Source organism: Rhagoletis zephyria, unplaced genomic scaffold (genome assembly GCF_001687245.7).
Source record: "Rhagoletis zephyria isolate East Lansing unplaced genomic scaffold, Rhagoletis_zephyria_1.1 Rzeph_scaffold_05692, whole genome shotgun sequence".
NCBI lineage: Eukaryota > Metazoa > Arthropoda > Insecta > Diptera > Tephritidae > Rhagoletis > Rhagoletis zephyria.
This window is the reverse complement of record NW_016162775.1, coordinates 15,603-36,960: the sequence shown is the minus strand read 5'-3', so window position 1 is coordinate 36,960 and position 21,358 is coordinate 15,603. Positions and strand designations below refer to the sequence as shown.

The 21,358-nt window shown below is 38.4% G+C and overlaps 1 protein-coding gene across 1 annotated transcript; it reads left to right on the top strand.

Annotated features, from left to right (window-relative positions):
* The first annotated feature begins 4,095 nt into the window (after positions 1–4,095).
* On the top strand, positions 4,096–20,926 carry LOC108372364 (probable multidrug resistance-associated protein lethal(2)03659). Its single transcript, XM_017628033.1, is given in 11 exon segments — positions 4,096–4,175; positions 13,842–14,072; positions 14,150–14,678; positions 14,815–16,187; positions 17,352–17,469; positions 17,471–17,590; positions 17,592–17,663; positions 17,744–17,894; positions 17,964–18,211; positions 18,213–18,913; positions 20,656–20,926. Coding segments are annotated over 11 exon segments (3,894 nt in total).
* The last annotated feature ends 432 nt before the right edge of the window (positions 20,927–21,358 follow it).

Sequence of the window (21,358 nt, the reverse complement as noted above, 5' to 3'; positions counted from 1 at the left end):
ACTGGTATAATTCCACCATGGGTAGGGTGCATGCAATAACACCATACGCAATAATTCCCATTACTTGGACATTAAAAACCAGTTTCAGAAATCAACTAGTGTCATTTTATTACTCTTCTTTTTTCTAAACGGTTATAATGCCAGCAGTGCATAATTGCGAAAGGAGGGGAGGGGATGGAGGACGCGAGCGCGACGTCGAATGCCGCGACGCTGGGCACTTTCAAAATTGTATATCCGTCCATTTAACTTGTTCATGTAGTACTTTTTGTCAAATGTAACTGGGTGACTACCTTCATATGTGCGCTACTTTGCTTTATTTCTCAAATTGTTAGGCTTAAATGCTGGTCTTATTGCTCAACGTGAAATGAAATAAAGCAATTTGTGTTATTTCACATTCAATTGGGAAATAACACAAATTTGCGTTACTGCCGTTTGTGTTATTTCATACGGGTTTCTATCCAAGGATTTTTGAAAAGGCTTGGCGAGGTCGGGACCCGCGAGCCCTATGGTATTGATTTTGAAATAGCCAGGGTTAGCGGTATCGGGAAGTATTCAAAAATTAGCGGGCGCGACAGGGCGTACATTCTTTCTTTCTATGCATTATAAAATATAACCTGATTTTCTTAAACAGCTTTTGAACAAAAACAGAGCGGTGATGTCTAGAAATTTTGATCAAAAACAATAAACAAAATGTCCTAAAAACTGTAACTTTCAAAATCTACAAATCTGTACAAATGAGCTTTGCCCGCGGGCAGGCCGGTGCCCAACACCGCACTAGACAGAACATATAGGCTGACTTCCAAAATGTATGTATGCAATGTATGTATACAATTTGACTGCGGTGTGCATACAACGTAGCTATGCTTAGTTAGAATACACGGCAAAAATATGCCAAGCAAATTTTTACATTATGGAATACTTCTTATGCACGCACATTTTCGCACTCTCATCTCTCTCCCACGACAAACATTCTGTTGTTGGTGGTCGAGATTTCACTTTGTGTTTCTCTCTCACATGGTAAGGCATCAACTTTTTTAGTGATGCCGTGAATACCTCTACGATGCGCTGTTACTATCGTCTTAGTACATTTTGGAACATAATGCTTAGTTAAAAAAATACTCTGATGCTTACGACGTATACATTGCAAATGACATTTTGGAAGACAGCCATAATTTTTTATTTTTTCCGTTTTTTTTTAATTACGAAAAAGCATCTGTGAAGTGCAGAATTAAACCATATGGAAATGAAAAACTCTCTAAAAATAAATCTGTTTAAAGTAAACAAGAGGTCGTTTGGCGCCAAATCAAATGGTTTTTTTCGCTGGAAGCAAAGAGGATATGTTTATTTTTTTCTCAGTGTAGAAATGGCTTGAACATTTCAAAATTATTTTCTTAACTGTTTAAGAGCCATGTGAACTTCACATAAATTTGTTGCTTCTTAGAAAGATTTACATTTAAGATTTAGAAGAGATTTAGAAAGATTTTATTAAAAAAATATATATATGACCGGCACTTATAGTGAAAATAAAGTCGACAAGTCGACTCAAAAATAAGTTCCAGCTTTTTGACAGATATCCCATTTAAAATTTTCTCAAAAAACTGCGATTACTTTAGAATCGACTTAAGTTTACCTGTAACTACGAAGAATATATATATTGCAGATCTGCATTTAAATGTAAGGAGATAAAATGTATTATATATAGGTATATGTTTGTATGTATGTATGTATACACTATTTAAAATTAATTTGAAATCCAAGTTAATCTTACTTAGTGATAGATAACGGGACTCACGGCAACCGCGGTACAAATAAAAAAAAATCGTGGGAATGGGCGGGTGTAAGACCTAAAAATTTAATGCCGATATGGGCGGGATCGGGATTGAATATTTAGTCCCGTGCCCATCTCTACTCCCAATGTCATACGAAAGTGATTAACCATTATTTTAAATTGAAAATATTTTTGAAGAGGGTGTCCACCTAACAAATTTAATTTAAGATTTTAATGTGTTCACTACACTCTAAAAAATCTGTTTAAAAATTGGACTATAAATCAAGTATATTTTTGTTTATTTTAAAAGTTTTTTGGTAAATTTACACGATGAATATGTATTTTTCTCGTTTACACACTTTCGTGTGTAAAAATCCTTTTTGTTAGCGGCTTTACAAAATTCTACGGGTGAAATCAAACAGCAGATGTATATTTTGTAGCTTGTACACACTTTCGTAGTAAATTTACGCACACCACAGCAGCTACATTACACTCTAAAAAGTCCGAAATTTAAACAAACTATTCGTTGAATAATCGAGCATGTAATTTCGCGAATAATAAGGTAGGAAATCTGTAACCTACCTTTTAGCTAGGAAATTTACACAATTTTTTTTAGAGTGTACGTATTTTTTTCCTTATAAAAAAACATTCACTCATACCTTGTATGGAGAAAAATGCATAGAGCCGTCAACAAAAAAATTATTAAAAATCAACGGGAGTAAAAAGTTTATAATTTTCATGAAAATTCATTAAGTTTTCTTTAATATTGTATACAGTTTGAAATCTTGATTTATATGGTTTTGTTTATAGCATGAAACATATTTTGGTACAAAAATAACTAAAAAATTATAGCTTGCAAAACATTGGGAATATTAAAAAAACAAGGGTAGTAACACGAGTAATAAAGGAAGAAGAAGTTTCACTTCAGTTGCATTGGATCCCCCACGCAACTTTAGTTTCATTCATGATTTGCCTTCGAGGTAAGCTTTCTGACCCTGACAAGTAAATTCTTTTCTGCTGAAATTGAAGGACATTGTTTTTGTTCGCAAAGAGAAAATTTTTTGATTGTATAATCGATGGATGATGGTGTTAGTCCATAGCACCGACTTCTTTGGAGGCATAGCAACATGAATTTTCCTACAGGGCTTGTATGTATGTATGTCTTATACCAAAAAAATGCATTCATTCATAAATTCTTAAAGTAAAATTTCACCGATATTATCGTTCTGTATGTTTTATCTTAATTTTACTACATTTTATCTATTATTGCTACTACTAAATTAACATTCGCTTGTTTACTTTTGCTTATCACAATCCGAACGCCAATAAATTTTCAAGTATCGCCTTTGATTACACACAGCAATTAGACATATTTGCGGTTACATACATAATTACGCTGACTAGCTTAGTCGGTAAGTAGGTAGGTATACAATGCGTGTAAAACAAACCTGTTGAATTATTTTAATTATAGTCGAAAAAGTGTTTGCCGTGTGCAGTCTGCAGTCCGCAGCGCAGGCCGATAAGTTATCAGCAGATAAGCTAAACGATTCACAAATCAACGTTGCGTTTGGCGCGGATGCCATGAAACCCATTTAGTTCTCGAAAGTGACTGTCATTGCCGATATAATGGTGGATACAAAAAGGATGTTGTTTCAAAATATATAAAAATTATTATTTTTTTTTTACGAAAAATACAAAACAAAACAAGCGCACAAGTCAAGTACGTGTCACACCAACGCGTGTTTTATATAACCATTTTTTTATCTTTACTGCAATAAATTACATATTTATTTATTCACTTATGTCTTTATTTATTTATTTAATATGTTGTTTGTTTTTATTTTGGCACTCACTTTTGCCAGTAAACTGTCTACCAACTCACTAACTGCTTGACGCGTTGCTGTCAAAAAGGATTTAGATAAAATAAGTATATTTAGAAGTACCTACCACAGTATCATATCAAGCAATTTTGTATCAGGTACTCACGCGTATGATTATTTCAATAAATTCGATAGCATGTAAAATCGTATTTATGTACTTGGTTAAAAATAAAATTTCCACATTTAGTTTTCGTCAGCCATTTCGTACGGTACGGCAGCGGGTTCGGTTTGAAAAAATCAATGCGCTAAGTGTGTGGAAGAAGTAAAAGTGTGTAGTGTAAGCTGAAGCTTAAAGGACTTCTGTAATAACTAAGGATTAAATCAACTACTTTACATATAAAGTGAATGAAAACAAAGCAATAGTGCGTGGGAAATTCATATATATTTTTACTATTGTGATACTACTTATCTGTGATATGCGAGCTTTTTTATAAACAAATAAGAGCAATGAACTCATCCAAAGAAAGCGTGAAACGCAAACCAAATCCTATACTCGCTGCCAATTTTTTATCAAAATGGTTTTTCATGTGAGTAAATCGAAAAAGAATTTAAAAAAAGAGTGTAAATCAATATGTATATAAAATGGCTAATATATATGTATAGAGAGACTAGTATCTAGTGCCAGTTGCTGTCGAAATTCGAAGGATTTTGTCTACTAGGTTTTACAATTTCATGTAACTTATGTATAATTAAACTAAATACGACTTTCAAAACAGGTGGCAACCCTCTTCGCATATATATAACCATCGTTTAGTAATTCATTTATTTTACTGGATAATTATAATTCAACTTTTTAACCCCTCTAACAAATTAAAAATGTTCTAAATTGTCAAACTAAATGTTTCTTTAATCTCTTTCATTTTACATTCATTTTAAATATTTCATATAACTTGGATATAAATTATTTAATTCGACTTCTCAAATAGGTGGTAACCCTCTTCAAAATATTTCCCAACTACTACCTTCTTAAACCTCTTTTTTCTGACATCCATATAATGATAAGTTGTTCACTTACCAAATTCCTTTAATTAAAATTGCATACAATTTTATAAACATGTGGCAACCCTCCTACACGTAGTTAAGATTCAAAACCATTTCGGCGGCAGAGGTGGCCGCTATAAAAGAGGCAGCAGGTTGGCTATGAAGCAACGTTTTGCCGACTAGGGGGGTTAATATCCAAAATGATAGCCAAGCGGCAATCAGGGCGCTCGGATCACTGATGGTACGATCCAAACTAGTCAGGGAATATCTGACCTCTCCCTCAACCACCTCAGAATACTTTCAACTTCCACGAAAAAATATTTCCATTGAGCCACAATTAACCCCTGACCTTAAAAAATTTGGTCAGAAGTAGTGTTCTTCGAAAAAAAACATGGAAAATCCACGGGATTTATTCCAAAACAAAAAAATATGTATTTTTTATTGTACTAGTATTATAAATTTTGAGAAAAGCAACACGATTCGAAACACGAAAATATTTAACACCATAATTTAAAAAATGCATTATTTATTGAATTTTTTTCTGTTTGCATGCAGCTGTGCATCTTTCACTCAATTTGATATCCCTCGAAAAATACGTGCAATTCAAGACCTTAAATTTGAGGCACGGAAGCCTCCAGGCCGTCTAAGAGCCAAGTTATAACAATTTTTAACCAAACTTCGAAACTGCTGTGCTAGTTTTTACTCCGAAAGGGCCTAGAGACTTCTACCTTGGCTTAATTAAAGGTCTTGAATAGCACTAAAACTGACTTGTTGTTCGAGGGATATAAAATTGTGTGAAGGATGCACAGCTGCATGCAAATCATAAAAAATAGAATATATAATGCATTTTTCAAATTTAGGGGCTGAACTTTTTTCGGTTTTTAAACATTGCAATCTTTTTTCTCGTCTTAAAATCTATAATATTAATATAATAAAAAGTACAAAAAATGTTTCCTAATATATCCGTTGGATTTTGCAGGTTTTTTTTTTTAGAAGAACCCAATTTTTGAACAATTTTTTTAAGGTCAAGGAGTGATTGTGGCTCAGTGGCAATATTTTTACTTGAAAGGCAATTAGCTTTCAAAGCCATTTTGTTTCATATCAAAATATTGCTGCTGTCGAAAGCGCTACGATTAATTGGCATGAAGTGTTAAAAAGGCACACTGTGTGCCGTCGAGTTAGCTCGAATATCTTATTTTTCAGTCGAGAAATGTTGTTTTGTAATTTTAAAATTACTACGGTGTATTTTTTTCAAAAACATAGTACTCAAAACATATGATTTATAAAAATATAATTCATTTATAAACAATATATAATAAAATAAAATAAAATGTCTATCATACTTGGGCGTACAAAATTTTTGATTCTCATTGAATTAGTACGAAGCGAAACGGCTGGCAGGGGCGATCCATTTGGCGACGAAGACTTGGTACTCAATGCATTTGTGACAGGTTTGTTTACACCACTAGCGTTGATTATGTTGAGCTTAGTATAACTGTTGACAGCGCTGTGAAGATTTTTAATTTCGGCATTCAGTTGTACAATATTAGGTGCGTTCGTTTAAAATCTCCAGCAGAAACCAACCAACTGCCAAATTCCGGCGAAATGTCATCTGTTCTCTCACAAGAGAGAAATATCCAAAATAGTACGCGAACAGAAAATTTGCAGAAACTTGCAAGTTAGACGAACAGCTGATATAATTTTTGTTTACATACAAAAGTGTAAAATTTAAAACGTACGAAAAGTCATCGCAAAGTGTTATACTGACACAGTTTATTGATTAAACAAATAACTACTTATTTCTTACAAGTTTAATTAGTCGCATTTTGTAATTTTTANGATTTACGTAAATGCCAACCAGCTGTTTTTGATCAGCTGTTTTCCTGTTGGCAAATTGCTGTTGGCAAAAATTTTTCCAGCAGAAACCAGCAGCTTCCCCTCAAAATGAAATGTCACTTTGCTCTCTCAATTTCCTCTACAAGTGCAACTTGTAAGTTTTGGTTAAACATGAACAATTAACAGCTACGCGAACGAACCTATTAACAACTTTTTCACTTAGCGTAGACTGCATTGAACGTACTTCGGCATGTAGTTCCTCAATTTTTTTGATTTGTTGTGTCTTGTCTTCGTGCAAGGCATTAACAAGATAAATCACTCGCGCATTCTCAACTCTAAGAGCACACATTTCGTTAAACAACGATTGTAGTCACGATTGAGAGAATACAAAGGTTGCGCCGATCTCGGACCGCTATTCCTCTCTTAACGAATTTGACAGAATCGTTGTTTGCATGACGTCACACTGGTGCAACTTGTTTACGTTTTCCTTGCAACATTTTTTCTTCTTCTTCCATTCTTGCTCACGTTTTGGCATTTCTCTCTCGCAATTGCACCAGTGTGACGTCACACAAAAGTTATTCTCAAAAATCCTCTCTGATCGGCGCAATCTTGTATTCTATCATTCTTGGATTGTAGTCTTATTTGTTGCTTATATGCATTTACAGTTGGAGTCGTAGATGTTTGGCTTTTCTGAGAGTTAGGCTGCGGTTGCGGAACTGCAACATTAGTATTCAAAGCAGATATGGCAATACTCATCCAAGGCAGTGGATGCGGGAGCGTAAAGAAGCACGACGCTTATCCATGCAGACTTTGCAAAAAAACGATTTATCAGCCGAGAGCAAAAAATCGAGGTCAGTCGGATTAATACCAACACAACTGATATGGAAAATTTCTTTGCATTTATGACACTGCACTTTCGGTTGAGCACGATCAACTTTTTGCCCGCATAGACAAGGCTTGATTAAAACGATATTTTAATATTTTTTAATGAGAATTCAATTTGCTCTACAGAGTCACTATCTCATTTTTAGCCATGCCGCCATGTTCATAAGTATTTAAATTAAAAAACGACAGTAGAACTCGAAAATGTGCGGAGCGATAAAAAACACGTCTGAATTAAATGACACTGTCTAGGTCCCAGGACACAGTTATATCACTGGAAATAACAGGGCGGCCAAAGGAGTTCCGTTGGTAACCTGCGACCTACTCCTGGATAAATGGGCTCATAGTCGGCTACGCGAGCGCTGGGCGAAAACCCGACTTAAAAAATTGCAAGGCCTTTCTGGCCAGTTGTTGACCGCGGGCGGTCAAGGGAGCTTCTGCAGCTGACTAAGTGCCAGCTCTCGCCTCTTACTGGTTTACTTACCGGACATTGTCCGTTAGGGAACCCACGCGGTATGACTTAATATCGTCACGGATCCCTACTGCCGCAGCTGTTTGGAAGACGAGGTGGCATCATCTCAGCACTTCCTATTCAGCTCAGAGAGTACAGTTTCTCAATGAAGGCACACAAAAAAAATTGGGGTGAGCTTTTAACCAGACCCACCTACCAACATGTACTTCGACCCGCTGAATCCGAATCTGAGGTCCATTTAGCTCGTACACCCTCATAATTTGGAGTAAAATAAAAATGGGAACAAAAGATCGGCATTCTTAATTGCAGAATCGGTATTACCAATCACGAGAAAACAAATGAAATCCATACAATTTCGAAAAAAAAAACAGCTACAACTTCCAAAAGAAGTAATTCGATTTGGAAGAATTGTAAAATTTGTATATTTTGTATCGTTGTGAACCATAAGAAATTATAATAATAATAGATTGGCGCTTACACATATGTTAGTGTTTGGCCGAGCTTCTCCTCCGATTTGTGGCGTGCACCTTGATGTTCTCACACAAAGCGGAGGGACCTACAGTTTTACGCCGACTCCGAACGGCGATTGTATTTTTATGAGAAGCTGTTTTTCATGGCAGAAATACACTCGGAGGTTTGCCATTGCCTGCCGAGGGACGACCGCTGTTAAGAAAAAACCTTTTTTCTATATTTTTGCGATGTTGCTTTCACCAGGGTTTGAACCCAGGTGCTGCGGAGTGGAAGCGCGCACTGCTTACCATAAGAAATTAGTTCCACAAAAAGCTCAACCTTCGAAAAAGTAATGGCCCACTTCACAATTTTTTACTCTCTTCAACTTAAGTCAAACTGACTGTCAAGTTGACTGATCGTCGGTTGCCAGTTTGTAAAGCTTACTATGCCCTTTTGGTCACATATTTAATGATAGGCGCTTAATATTTATTACTTTAATTTTCAATTTGAATTTTTATTTTAACACCTCTTTTGACGTATGGTGATAAAAGTGTGGCGGTATGCTCGCGGCTGGTGACGGCAGAAGTATCAAAATTCACACAATATAAGTGTGCAAATTTGGTAAAAACACAACAACACAGATTTACTGAAAACGTAGTTATGAATGTTTACTACCACTGTCGTTTAGAAAATAGAAATAAGATAGACGTAACAAAGTTCTGATAAAGATAATGACGCCTTTGATAATATACATATGCATGGGCGTAGCCAGGTAGGGGCAGGGGGGTTCTCGAGCATACATACTTACGAGTCATACTCGTACGAAATTTCCATGGTGCAGTATCGCACGTTTTATTATTTTAGACTTATTTTAGATTTCAAAAATTTTATAATTAAAATGCCATGAGCATGAGCTAGTTGACTAATTTAAGTGCGTGCTTTAGATTAAGTTTTTATGTTATTACGTAACGTAACTTCATTACTTAAGTATGGCTACACGAAAATACTCTTACAAAAATACTTAGAATTAGGCACATATTGCAAATATACTGCACGTAAAGTATACTTACGGAAGAAGAAAATTTTGTTTGTCTGAAGAACTTATCGAGCTATGGCGTCCTTAATGCAAAATTACTGTTACGTTGCACAGTTAAGGTGAAAATAGTCAAGCACGTAAACCTACCGGTACGTAAGCCGGAGTCAGCTAACACGATCTGTCTTACCAGAGCGCCATGTAAATGAAAACTCATCACCGCAGAATTTTTCTGTAGTAGTAGCCCGTAGCGCAGAAATCTGCGGAATTAGATTTTTCCGTGTCAGCTGATTTCTTCCTTCTATAGAGGGTTACCACTTCGTCAGTTTTGCAAATGGTAAAAAAGCTAGAAGTTCCTATTCAAAATACGTTTAAAATATTTGAAATTTATTATCGCATAAGACTTTTTTTGTTTAAAGCTAAGTAGTTTATATTTAGGTAAGTTCAAGAAAAGGTATTGATGAGTGGCAACACTGTAGTAAGCAACACTGAGGGTTCCACTAATCGACAAAATTGTGCGTATACAGACAGCGTTTAAGTATAAGTTATGCGTTCTTGACTAATCTCACCTTCAGTGATGTTCTGATACCAGTACTTAAGTATTGTAAATATACACTCGAGTACATCTACAATGTGCTGAGTATTTTTAGTACTTGGTGGATATCGAATACAATAGCCAAGTATTTACTTGTTGGCAAAACATGTGAAAAAAAACGTTAAGCTGTATTTTTGCCAAAACGATTTGGAAAAGTGGATCATTCGCGTGTGCTAGGGTTAAGATTAAAAGGGCGCATACAAGTACGGAGAAAAAATAATACCAAATGTACCTAAAAATTAAATATGTTTTTTATGTGTATACATTTTCGAAAGTGGGTGTCAACCTCTCCCATGCCTACCTTGTCTACTTTTTGAAAGGAAATTCTCCTACAAAAACTATGTTCTATGACCCTTTGCAAAGGAGGAAAGCTATAGGAAAATTCGTTGAAATGCTTATGAAAATAAAAGAAAATTTCCGATAATTTATTTGGCTACATTCTAAGTGTACCTAAAATGGTGTGCTTGTACCGAATATACGTTTAAACGTCGCAGCCCTTCTGCCATCGAGAGCCGATGCCTACGCCTGTAAATCTTCCCTCTACACTTATGGCTGCGAAATGGAGCGCAAAGTTAAAGCAGGAGCATTCGTTGAATGTCTGGGGATAATAATGTCAGTATATTGACCTGACTTTGTGATTGTCTTTCCAGGCAGAAGTATTTGGTATCGCTAAAGGCTCACGCATTTTAAAATCGTAGTAGCTTAGGTCACTGTCAAGGCAAGCGAGGGTCCATTTTCTCGACCTGCTCGGCGGCCACTATGGCTTTGGTGTCTTTTAAATATGGACTGATGTATGTAGAATTATTTCGAAGTATATGAACCAAAAATATATCTACTAAAATATACCAAAGTATAGATTCCTCTATAGAGACTCAAAAAACTAAAACTAATTTTTTCATCTAATACCCAAAATCGAAGCTATCATGGTCGAATATATCACATATAAATTTTGGTCCCTATTGGAGTCGATTAAGGCGTGTCGTAAAGGGATCAAAGGCCAGATGCCTCTAAGGACCCAACAAATTAAAAATATCTTTTTTCATTTGATGCCCACAATCGATACTGCTAAAGTCGAGGATATCACATATAAATTTTAGTCCCGATTGAAGTCGTTTAAGACGTCGTGCGGCACGCCTTAACCGATTTAAATCGGTCCCAAAATTTTTATGTGATATCTTCGGCAATAAAGCATCGATTTTGGGTATTAGACGAAAAAAAAAAATATTTTAATTTTTTTTTTGTCTCCATGAACTTTACCCTCTGTGCGACACGTCTTAACAGACACAGAGACTCATCCAGGGAACTATTTTTGGATTTTTGGTATTCTCGGGACTTATCGATAAAATAATATATATTTTTAACGATATTTTTTATCGATTTGGTTATCGATATTTTTTACCGAAATTTTTGCGTGTTTCCACTTCGCACGAAAATCAGCGAACGGCAGCACTTTTAAACAGTAAAATTTTTTCAGGAATTTGTTGAATTGGTCTTAATTGAGTTGGCATCCCTGACTGGGATTTCCATCCAGATTTTTTGAATTTTCGGATAATTATCTGATTAAAAAATCCAATTATGACGGGGAATGCAGATAAGAAAAAAGAACGGATATTACCGCATATCCAGGTTTTAAACGTTACACAAATATCCGAACGGATGCCCGGGTACGCGAATATACCAATTCAGACTCACTTCTTATGTAAAATGAAAAATCTAAAACTATTACTTCAAAAACGTGCTTTTAAAAATATGAATTGTTGATAGTTTAGTCCTAGATAAATGCACTCAAATGTTTATGATTTAAATGAGAGTGTTAAAAAAATTCAAGTTGCCCATACTTCCACAAAATAAAATGCTTGGCTTTCGTAATTCAAGTGTATCCTCTTCTAAAGACTAGTCGTAGACGAATTTTCGAGAGCAACTATTCAAAGTATTTATATTATAATGTATACACTTAATACAAAAGACGTTAGATTTCAGTTAATTTCATAATTGCTGTTAAAAGCTGTTGGGGATCATGCGATCACACACTCGAAATGGCACTCAAAAATCTTTAAACCCTAATTGGTTATAACGACTATTTGACTATCCACGGGTATTATTTATCAGTTATATATAGATACATTGTACGCGCGGCTTAAGCTCTTGTATCGCTAGTATTACTAACGGGCTTACGTATTTGCCAGGCTAAAAAAAAAAACTAAACTGAAACTGAAGCAAGTAGTTACTCCATTTTTTTAAAACGTATTCTAGGTAACCGCAAACATAAGTAAATATGTACCAATACGTATTATTTCGTAAATATATACTCGCGACATTTTGAACACAATGTCCAATTCTAACTCGTCAATCATAAATTCAAGACTTTAATGAAAGCAGTTGTAGTTTATTACTTAGGCGTAAAACTTAAAATTTCATTCAAAAATCTTTAGCGCCTTATTTGTTGACAGGTGATAAGCAAAGCTGATAAGGAAAATTGTGAAAAAAACGTGAAGCGCGCATAACAGCTGATTGATAAATATATTATCGCTAAAAACTGTACAAATGCGTAGTTAGCATGACGGAATTATTTAAGTAAAAATTGGAGGAATGTTAATTGATTGGTTGATCCATCATACTAACGTTATCGTATGTCGTTAAAATGCCAAAATCATTGATCAAGACAGTGCACACTCTAGGAGACATTTTCAAATATTTGCCAAAAATTATTGTTGCACTACAGCAATTCAAATTGCATTGTGAAAATGAGTAAATTAGTAACATTTTCTCCATCTGAGTATTTAAAATAAATTTGACTCTTATAATGGGTGGCAACCCTAATGCCTTCCTAAAGCCTAAAGGGGGGTCTCCCCTCTGCTACCACCAGCGGTTTCCGAGCTGAATACTTTCAGAACCGGAGCACCGAAGTCCATTCAAACGGCATAGGCAAGCCAGCGGAGCCGTTAAATTTTGATTCGCTGCAGTATCTCCAGCTACTGACTGTTTGTTTGATGCCAGGAGATTTATTTTTTTAATTTTTTTCAACTTCGTACTGTCTTCGTTTACCACTACCTAGTCTTGGTTCCCATACGTCGCCTAACTCTCTGATAATTTTTTTTGGCGTTTTTCCTGTCGGCCATCATTTTAGACTCTTCGCACTCACGAATTTCGGGCTCTGTCTTCATATTGCGGCATCTTGCTTACCTCTTCAGTTCCCTATGAAGGTTTCACATGACTCGAATTGCGCCTTATCACAGTGTGGCCCTGAAGGTAGCATCGTTTTTCTCTGCAGCTTCCTAACACTTCTTATCGTACCAGTCGTTCTTTCACGCTCGCTAAAATCCGACTACTTCTTCGGCGCCGGCACTTAATGAGGGAGAAATGTGGTTCCACTGCTCGCATATGTCGGTTTGTTGAAAAGTGCTCTCTGAGCAGGTATAAGAGTCGAGTGGCGAATGCATTGGCCATCTGTTGTGATTTCAGCTTTTCTTACATTGATCTTTCGTTTAAAAAGGAAAATGAATGGTTTAAAGAGGTGGCCCTGTCCATGGGCGTTGAGCTTGAAGATCACTGAGGTTTCGAAGGTTCAGTGAGGTCGGGAACAGTGCCACAAGTTTATTACAGTATATGTGGTGTATTTCCAACACAGGGTTTCAGCGCATCAGCAAAAAGCAAATGGATAGGATGTTATTCCGAATTTGCCCATGGACAGGCTTGAAAATGAAAGCTTTCTTATCTAGAGTAATTAAAAAAAAATAACACAAGGGTCAACAGATAAAGGACTAGTTGCAAAGCCAAGCTATTTTCTTTTACTCACTTCACCCAAAATAATGTTCATTTTCTCCTTTCAGTTGGACGCGCGGAGTCTTCAAGAAAGGCTACTTGGGCAATTTAGNCACTAGTTCCAAAGCCATGCTATTTTCTTTTACTCACTTCACCCAAAATAATGTTCGTTCTCTTTTCAGTTGGACGCGCGGAGTCTTCAAGAAAGGCTACTTGGGCAATTTAGGACCAGATGATATCTATGAGCACGTGCCAAAGCTGGATAGCAAAACGCTATCCAACTCACTAATTAGCTACTGGGAAAAGGAGGGGGGACGTAAAAATCCCAGTCTCTTACGCATGATATTCAGCGCATTCGGCTGGCAATTTGTGCCGATGTGTATAATATACTCCATATTGGAGATAACATTGCAGTGAGTAGCATATAACAGCGTACATATATGTATATCAATATCTATTCTGAGGCTTCAATAATTTCTTTCCTCCACAGCACCTTTCAGCCGCTATTTCTGGGCGAGCTTGTTTCCTACTTTTCCGAGGGTCAAACGGACATCTCCGATCAGCATGCCTATCTCGCCGCCACCGGTATTGTGCTGTGTTCACTCACCGCTTCGTTGTGCTTTCACCCATTCATGTTCTTTCTCTTCAAAACCGGCACAGCCATACGTGTTGCCTGCGCTGGTTTAATCTATCGCAAGTGTCTACGCTCTTCTGTGACCTCGGACAATAGCGGCATGAGCGGTTTTGCCATCTCAGTTCTTTCCACCGATCTAACACAATTCGATACTACCTTCTACTTTTTCCACGATCTTTGGAAAGGCCCCATTGAAGCGTGTGTTTTTGGTTATGTCATGTACATGCAGATCGGTTGGCCGGCAATTGTGGGTATTGCAGCAATTGCCGCCTTCATACCACTGCAAGCTTGGGCCGCTAAGGCTGCAGCCAAGTTTCGTCACCGCTTTTCGAAATTCGGCGACGATCGCGTGAAGCTGATGAATGAGATCATAACGGCGATACAGGTGATAAAAATGTATTCGTGGGAGAAATCCTTCGCTAAGTTGGTAGCAAACTTGCGTAAGAAGGAAATACGCGCCATAAGNAAAATTCGGCGATGACCGCGTGAAGCTGATGAATGAGATCATAACGGCGATACAGGTGATAAAAATGTATGCGTGGGAGAAATCTTTCGCTAAGTTGGTAGCAAACTTGCGTAAGAAGGAAATACGCGCCATAAGGGGTACCATGAATATCTACGCGGGCATGCAGTGTACGAATATGATTTCGAAATTCGCGCTCTTCCTCAGCTTAGTGGCCTACGTCTACACAGGCGATATAATAACAGCGAAGAAAGTGTTCATTGTGTCCTCTTACTATGACGCGCTCAACGATTCGCTGCTGCACTTCTGGCCTCTGTCGGTTACAACATGGGCTGAGACTTTTGTATGCGCGCGGCGCATAGTCACATTCCTCAAGCAGAGTGAAGATCCGGCAGATGGTGGTATCGAAAACTTTGCTGCCGAAATCGACACGACCGAGAAGGGAAACTTTTTGGGGCGTGTACACAATCCAAGTGCGCCTGAGAAGGGCGTAATATTGCGTAATCTCTCGGCTAGCTGGGATCGCGCGGAATTTGAAAAGCGTCGACATCATATAACTGATGTCAGCTTTCGCATACGTCCCGGTCAATTCGTCGGCATTGTTGGCAATGTGGGTGCCGGTAAGAGTACGGTCTTGCATGCCATACTCGGAGAGCTGGAAATCGCCAAAGGTAGTTTGGAGGTTAATGGCAGCATTAGCTATGCGCCACAGGAAGCTTGGATCTTCGAAGCGAGCATACGCGACAACATCTGCTTTGTAGAGCCGTATGATGCACAACGATATAAGGATGTTATACAAGCCTGCGAGCTAGAGCGCGACTTACAGCTGCTGCCCTACGGAGACTCGACTATTGTCGGCGAACGTGGCATAAGTTTGAGTGGTGGACAAAAGGCGCGTATAAGTTTGGCACGCGCTGTCTACAGGCAGGCGGATATTTATATCTTCGACGATCCGCTCTCCGCTGTGGATGCGCAAGTAGCTAAAAGACTGTTGCGCAACTGCTTTCTGGACTATTTAAGCACTAAGGTACGCATAATGGTCACACATCGCGTGTACAATCTCAAGGAAGCCGACTGGGTGGTGTTAATGGAGTCGGGCAGCATTGAAGTGCAAGGCACCTATGAGGTGCTCGAACAGAAGATCAGCAAGCGTTTGAGCTTGACGCAGGAAGAGGTCGAAAAGCGACCGAAGTTACTGCATGCTGAGAGCGTTATGGTGAAGGCGGCGGAGGAGGAGACGGAAAAAGTGGAACTACCAAACGATACGGGATTGGACCGGAAGGAACAGCAAATGCAGGGTTCTGTGCGTTTTCACACCTATGCGACGTACTTTCGCGCACTTCGTATGCCCTGGCTGATCTTGATGATATTTGCATTGTTCATTCTAGCGCGCGGCTGTCAAGCGGTGATGGATATCTTCATTGCGAGATGGTGAGTATGAGATTTTAGTGGACACTGGTTGCGGGTTAGATGGAATTAAAGGAAAAAGCGAAAGGTAAAAGATAAAGTGGGTACAGTAATGGAGGTAATTTGTCATGGATTAGTGAAATCTTCAGTGACTGTGGGTACTAGTCAAGGTTTAAGAAAAATGTACTACTCTTCGATATAGCCATCTTTAACGCGGATAATAGCAGCGAATATGTCCGGCAATGCTGCACATGTTGCACGAATATCGTGTAGTGGATATATAATATTTGTTGGCCCGTTGACTTATGACCGCGTTTAAGGATTTATTTTCATTCTAAGGGTGGTACGGTGTACTTAGGTCGTCAAAGCCGGTACTAAAATTGTAAATTCGCAAAACGGCGTACTATGGCTGCCGCTTTCTGCTCCTCCATAGACAGCATAGCATCCTGTCCTGTTATTCGGTGATGTTCTTTTTACAAGTTTTCTGTTTCCAAATTTGGAGCTACAAGTAGTCCGCAAGAGGTACGTTGCTCGTCCGCTGAGTCAGTATGTGGCGGGGAAGGTGGACCTTTCCCGGATATCGGAGGGGCCATTTGAGCACAAGCACTTTTTACTATCATTCAGTCTACGGCACAGGAACCTCAACGCCCCCACTTGGGTTTTATTGGTCAGTAATTTTGCCATTTCGCCCTCAAACATACCAGCATTTTGTCCTGAAATGTAAAAAACAAATTCGCAGAAAAATGCAAAGCTAGGTTTATTTCATAGTTCATGTTGGCATGGCACACTGCACTCTGTGAAAATTTTCATAATGTCATTTAAACCGCCTCCCTCAGCAAGACTGGCCAACGCTGAGGAGGAAAGACTCTTGGTTAAACTTAATTTTTTTACCTTGGTTTTGACGAGCTTTAACACCAAAATTCATTCTGAAATATAGGTTATATTGGAGCAAGATCATTCTAGAGAGTAGAATCAATTTATAGAATACGGTACCTTCTAAACCGCAATATCAAACAATACACAAACCAGAGTAGTTTCGAGTTGGAACAGTTTCAATAAATTAGCTCCCAACTCTTAAACAATGAGAAAAGAGGAAGATACCACAAAACGAATTGTTAGTAGCCTTTGACTTGTGACAAGATGAAATCTTAATATAAATAAACATCTATAATCTCTGCCTTTCCTCAGGGCCACTTGGGAGGAATCTCAGCCGCAGTTGCATGAAACATCCGAGGCTTTTTCTAAAAAACGCATGAATATCGTGCTAATCTATACGGGTCTCATGCTGGGCACGCTCATCCTCTACTGTAGTGCGTACCTTTGGCTTCTTCTACATTTGTTTAGCCATCTCGTTACGGCTGCATGATTATCTCTTCAATGGTATTATACGCGCGCGCATGCGTTTCTTCAACACAAATGCTTCAGGCAAGAATACTAAATCGATTCTCCAGTGATATTGCTAACATAGATATTTCACTGCCGCAAGCCATGTTGGACTCAGTACTCGGTGAGTGTACAATAATAATAATTAAAAAAAAAAAACACGGTTCCTATGGCCTGATGTGATGCTTCTATTCCAGTTCTATATGAACATAATTGCAGTGTTGACGATTGTAGCTTTCGCGAACTATTGGCTCCTAATACCAGCATTCGTCATGATCGCACTTCTTTACTTGTGTCGCGGTCTGTACATCAATGCGAGTCGTAGCCTCAAACGTATCGAGAGCATGAGTAAGTCCGATTCTACTTTTTCTTTGGTTATTTACACATTTTTTACTAACTTTTTGATATCCTTCTCAGCCCGCAGCCCCGTTTACTCACACACGAATCAAACATTCCAGGGTCTCACCACGATACGTGCGTTGAATGCCAGCAGCCATTTGGATAACGAGTTCCACAATCATCAGAATACTAATACTTCAGCATTATTTCTCTATGTGAGCGTTAATCGCGCTTTTGCTTTTTGGACTGATCTCATTTGTGTGCTCTACATAATAGCGGTTACATTCAGTTTTTTGGTAATCGACAGCGAGTTTTATAGCGGTGATCGTCGGTCTTGCCATTACCCAGTCTATGACGTTGATAATCATGTGCCAATGGGGTATGCGACAGACGGCTGAAATGGAGAATAATATGACTAGTGTCGAGCGTGTGGTCGAATACGCCGAGTTGCCGTCAGAGCCTGCGTTGGAAACCCGCACTAGCATGTTGCTACCTCAAACATGGCCGAGTGCCGGTGAGTTGCGATTCAAAGACGTCTACCTACGCTACACGGAACAGGGCGAACCCGTACTAAAAGGGCTCAATTTTGCTATCAAGTCTATGGAGAAGATTGGTATTGTAGGTCGTACTGGCGCAGGCAAGTCGTCTATCATACAGGCCATCTTTCGGTTGGCGATAAATGAGGGCTCCATCTTGATTGATGACATTGATACTGGCACATTGGGTTTGCATGATTTGCGCAGTCGCATCGCGATCATACCGCAGGATCCGGTATTATTCTCTGGCACAATGCGCTACAATCTCGATCCTTTGGAAGAGAAGGTAGACGAAGAGTTGTGGCGTGCATTGGAGGATGTGAAACTCAAGGCGTATGTGTCTTCTTTGGAAGGTGGGCTGAATTGTCGCATGCACGATGGGGGTTCGAACTTCAGTATGGGTCAAAGGCAGCTGGTCTGCATGGCGCGGGCTATACTGAGGCGCAACAAGGTGCTAATAATGGATGAAGCGACAGCGAATGTGGATCCAGAGTAAGTATGATGGATTAATTTTGTATCTATCTGTGGCCTAGACGAGGGAAATACAAATATATATCGAGGTGAGGAAAGGAGAGAAATGACAGTAAAATAAATAAAAGAGAATAATAATCGAAAAGAAAGAGAAAGGAAAGCAAAGGAAAAGCCTGGAGTAATCTAAGGAAAGGATATAAAAGAATAGCGTTAGATTAAGATAGGAGTGGCACTGATGTATCTCTTAACAAGCAAGTTATCCTCCCTGTTTGCTTACCACTGAGCACAGCCCGAATCATCCATACGTAGTCTGGAATAAAAGCGACCGTTATAGAGAGTCCCCAAAAGCCTATTCATTGCGGATTGGATAACATACATCCGCGAGCCCGCTTCTTTTATAAACACCCAAAGTCGGGGGCATATTCCTTGATCGTCTTCAAATCCGGCCGGTCTACCTCATCCGGCCTCCTTTTTAATGCCGCTTATAAGGCTTTGCATAGGGCAGGCGATAGGTTTCTTTCTGGGTGTACAGGATGGTGTTGAGAACATGGAATCCTTTCTAATAGACACTTGTGTGCGGAAGTAGACGTTATCAGATTTCACCGATAAACAAGAATCCTTATACACCGCATTCCTAATAAAAAAGGTTGGGATGTTCAGGACTGCGCGGATGACATTTCCAAGCTAATCTGATGAAAGTAGGTATGGAGGCACTATTTTACCGCATACAGAATGCACTGAGGATAGCAATCAATCGTGTAAAACTTAAAAGCCAAGGAGACTAACAAAGTTTTTCTTCAGGAAAAGTAAAAAAAAAAACTGTCGGAAATGCATCGGAACTACTTTTCTGGCTCAAATTGGCGAAGATGATGTAAGATACGATTTCAAAAGAGATCCTAACAATCGCTGCGCCCGTTTACCTCGACTAAGATTATTTTTCGCTAACATAAGGGGAGCTAACAGTCTGAGGCAGTGTATAGAACGTGGGGCGGCCAACTAATCTCGATTTATATATGTGTATACAACTGACAGCAGAGCAGGGCAAATGACTTTAATAGAATTGAAAGAAGGTACATACCTCTCGAGGTTCATTAATGATACACGGATAAAAAAAAAACATATTGCCAAGTAGAGGTATGTTACGATAGGCCAATCTTAGCCGCGGTAACTATACAGATGACTTGCTCCTTCCACCAAATCTTATATACTACATATATCTACTCTAATCTACACCCAACATAGTATCAAAGAGCGGAATGAGTAATAAATAAAATATGACAAAATGTTAAGGAAACTAGAGAGGCAGGCACTCAAAGTGGCAAGATTATTTACTTAGAATTGTTTAGCCTTTCAAAAATTTCCCTTAACTTTAAGGTACAAGTATAAATCGTCTGTGCATACAAAGAGTGTTTTGACGGCGAAAAATGGCGCGTGTAAAATGATGACGAAAGACGCGTAAATATATTCCTGTTAATCTAACTATATCCTGGAGTGTGAGAATAGGCTAACAGTGGACGGAGAAGAATGACGCGCAAACACAGTTGACCGCGAAAATAGCTTTACGCGTCTTTCTTCGACCTCAAATGTTTAGATTTACGCATCTTTTGTCTTCGCTAAGGCGTTTTTTACGCGACTTTTTTCGCAGTAAACTTTGAGCTCGCCCCTTTTTCGTATGCACCGACGCAATATATATGTATAAAATAATTGATATTTGGTGTGCTAATATTCTCTTTTCCTCTCTTATCTGTTCCTTCTCCATTTAGAACCGATATACTCATTCAACAAACTATCCATACAAACTTTCAACACTGCACCGTCCTAACGATTGCCCATCGCTTAAACACTGTCATGGATAATGATAAGATTATGGTAATCGATGCTGGACAGTTGGTCGAATTTGGACATCCTTACGATTTGTTGCGCAATACAGACGGCTTTCTTTATAAATTGGTGCAAAATACTGGCAGAGTGTCGGCGGAAATCTTACATCATATTGCTGAGAAAAGCTACAAGAAGCGTGTGTCTGGTGATTGAGGCAAGGGGAAGTTACAAATTAACATATAACTGAGAATGAATTTTAGGGGTTTTCGAAACACCAACTTCTGTAAAAATTTTTATTTTTTTATTGTTAAGGTTAAGTGAAAATATTTAGCGATAAATGTAGATCCAAGCACGACGATTATTTTTATTTTATGAATTAAATATCATTTTGAAAACTGAATGCTCTATGCAATTATAAATTACGTCTTTTAATGCCCTACGATCACTCTAGTCGAGTGAATGGAGATATGAATTACCGCGCAACGAAATTCCAAGTGAAGAAAAAATGTGTTTATTAAAGTCCCCGCCAGGTACTGGGCAATTCCCAAAAGTATGTAAGTGTTCGCAGATGACCACCATTTTCCAAGCAAAGAGTTATGCAATAAAAAATTTGTCCTATCCAGACAGAGGCAAACTATTCTATAT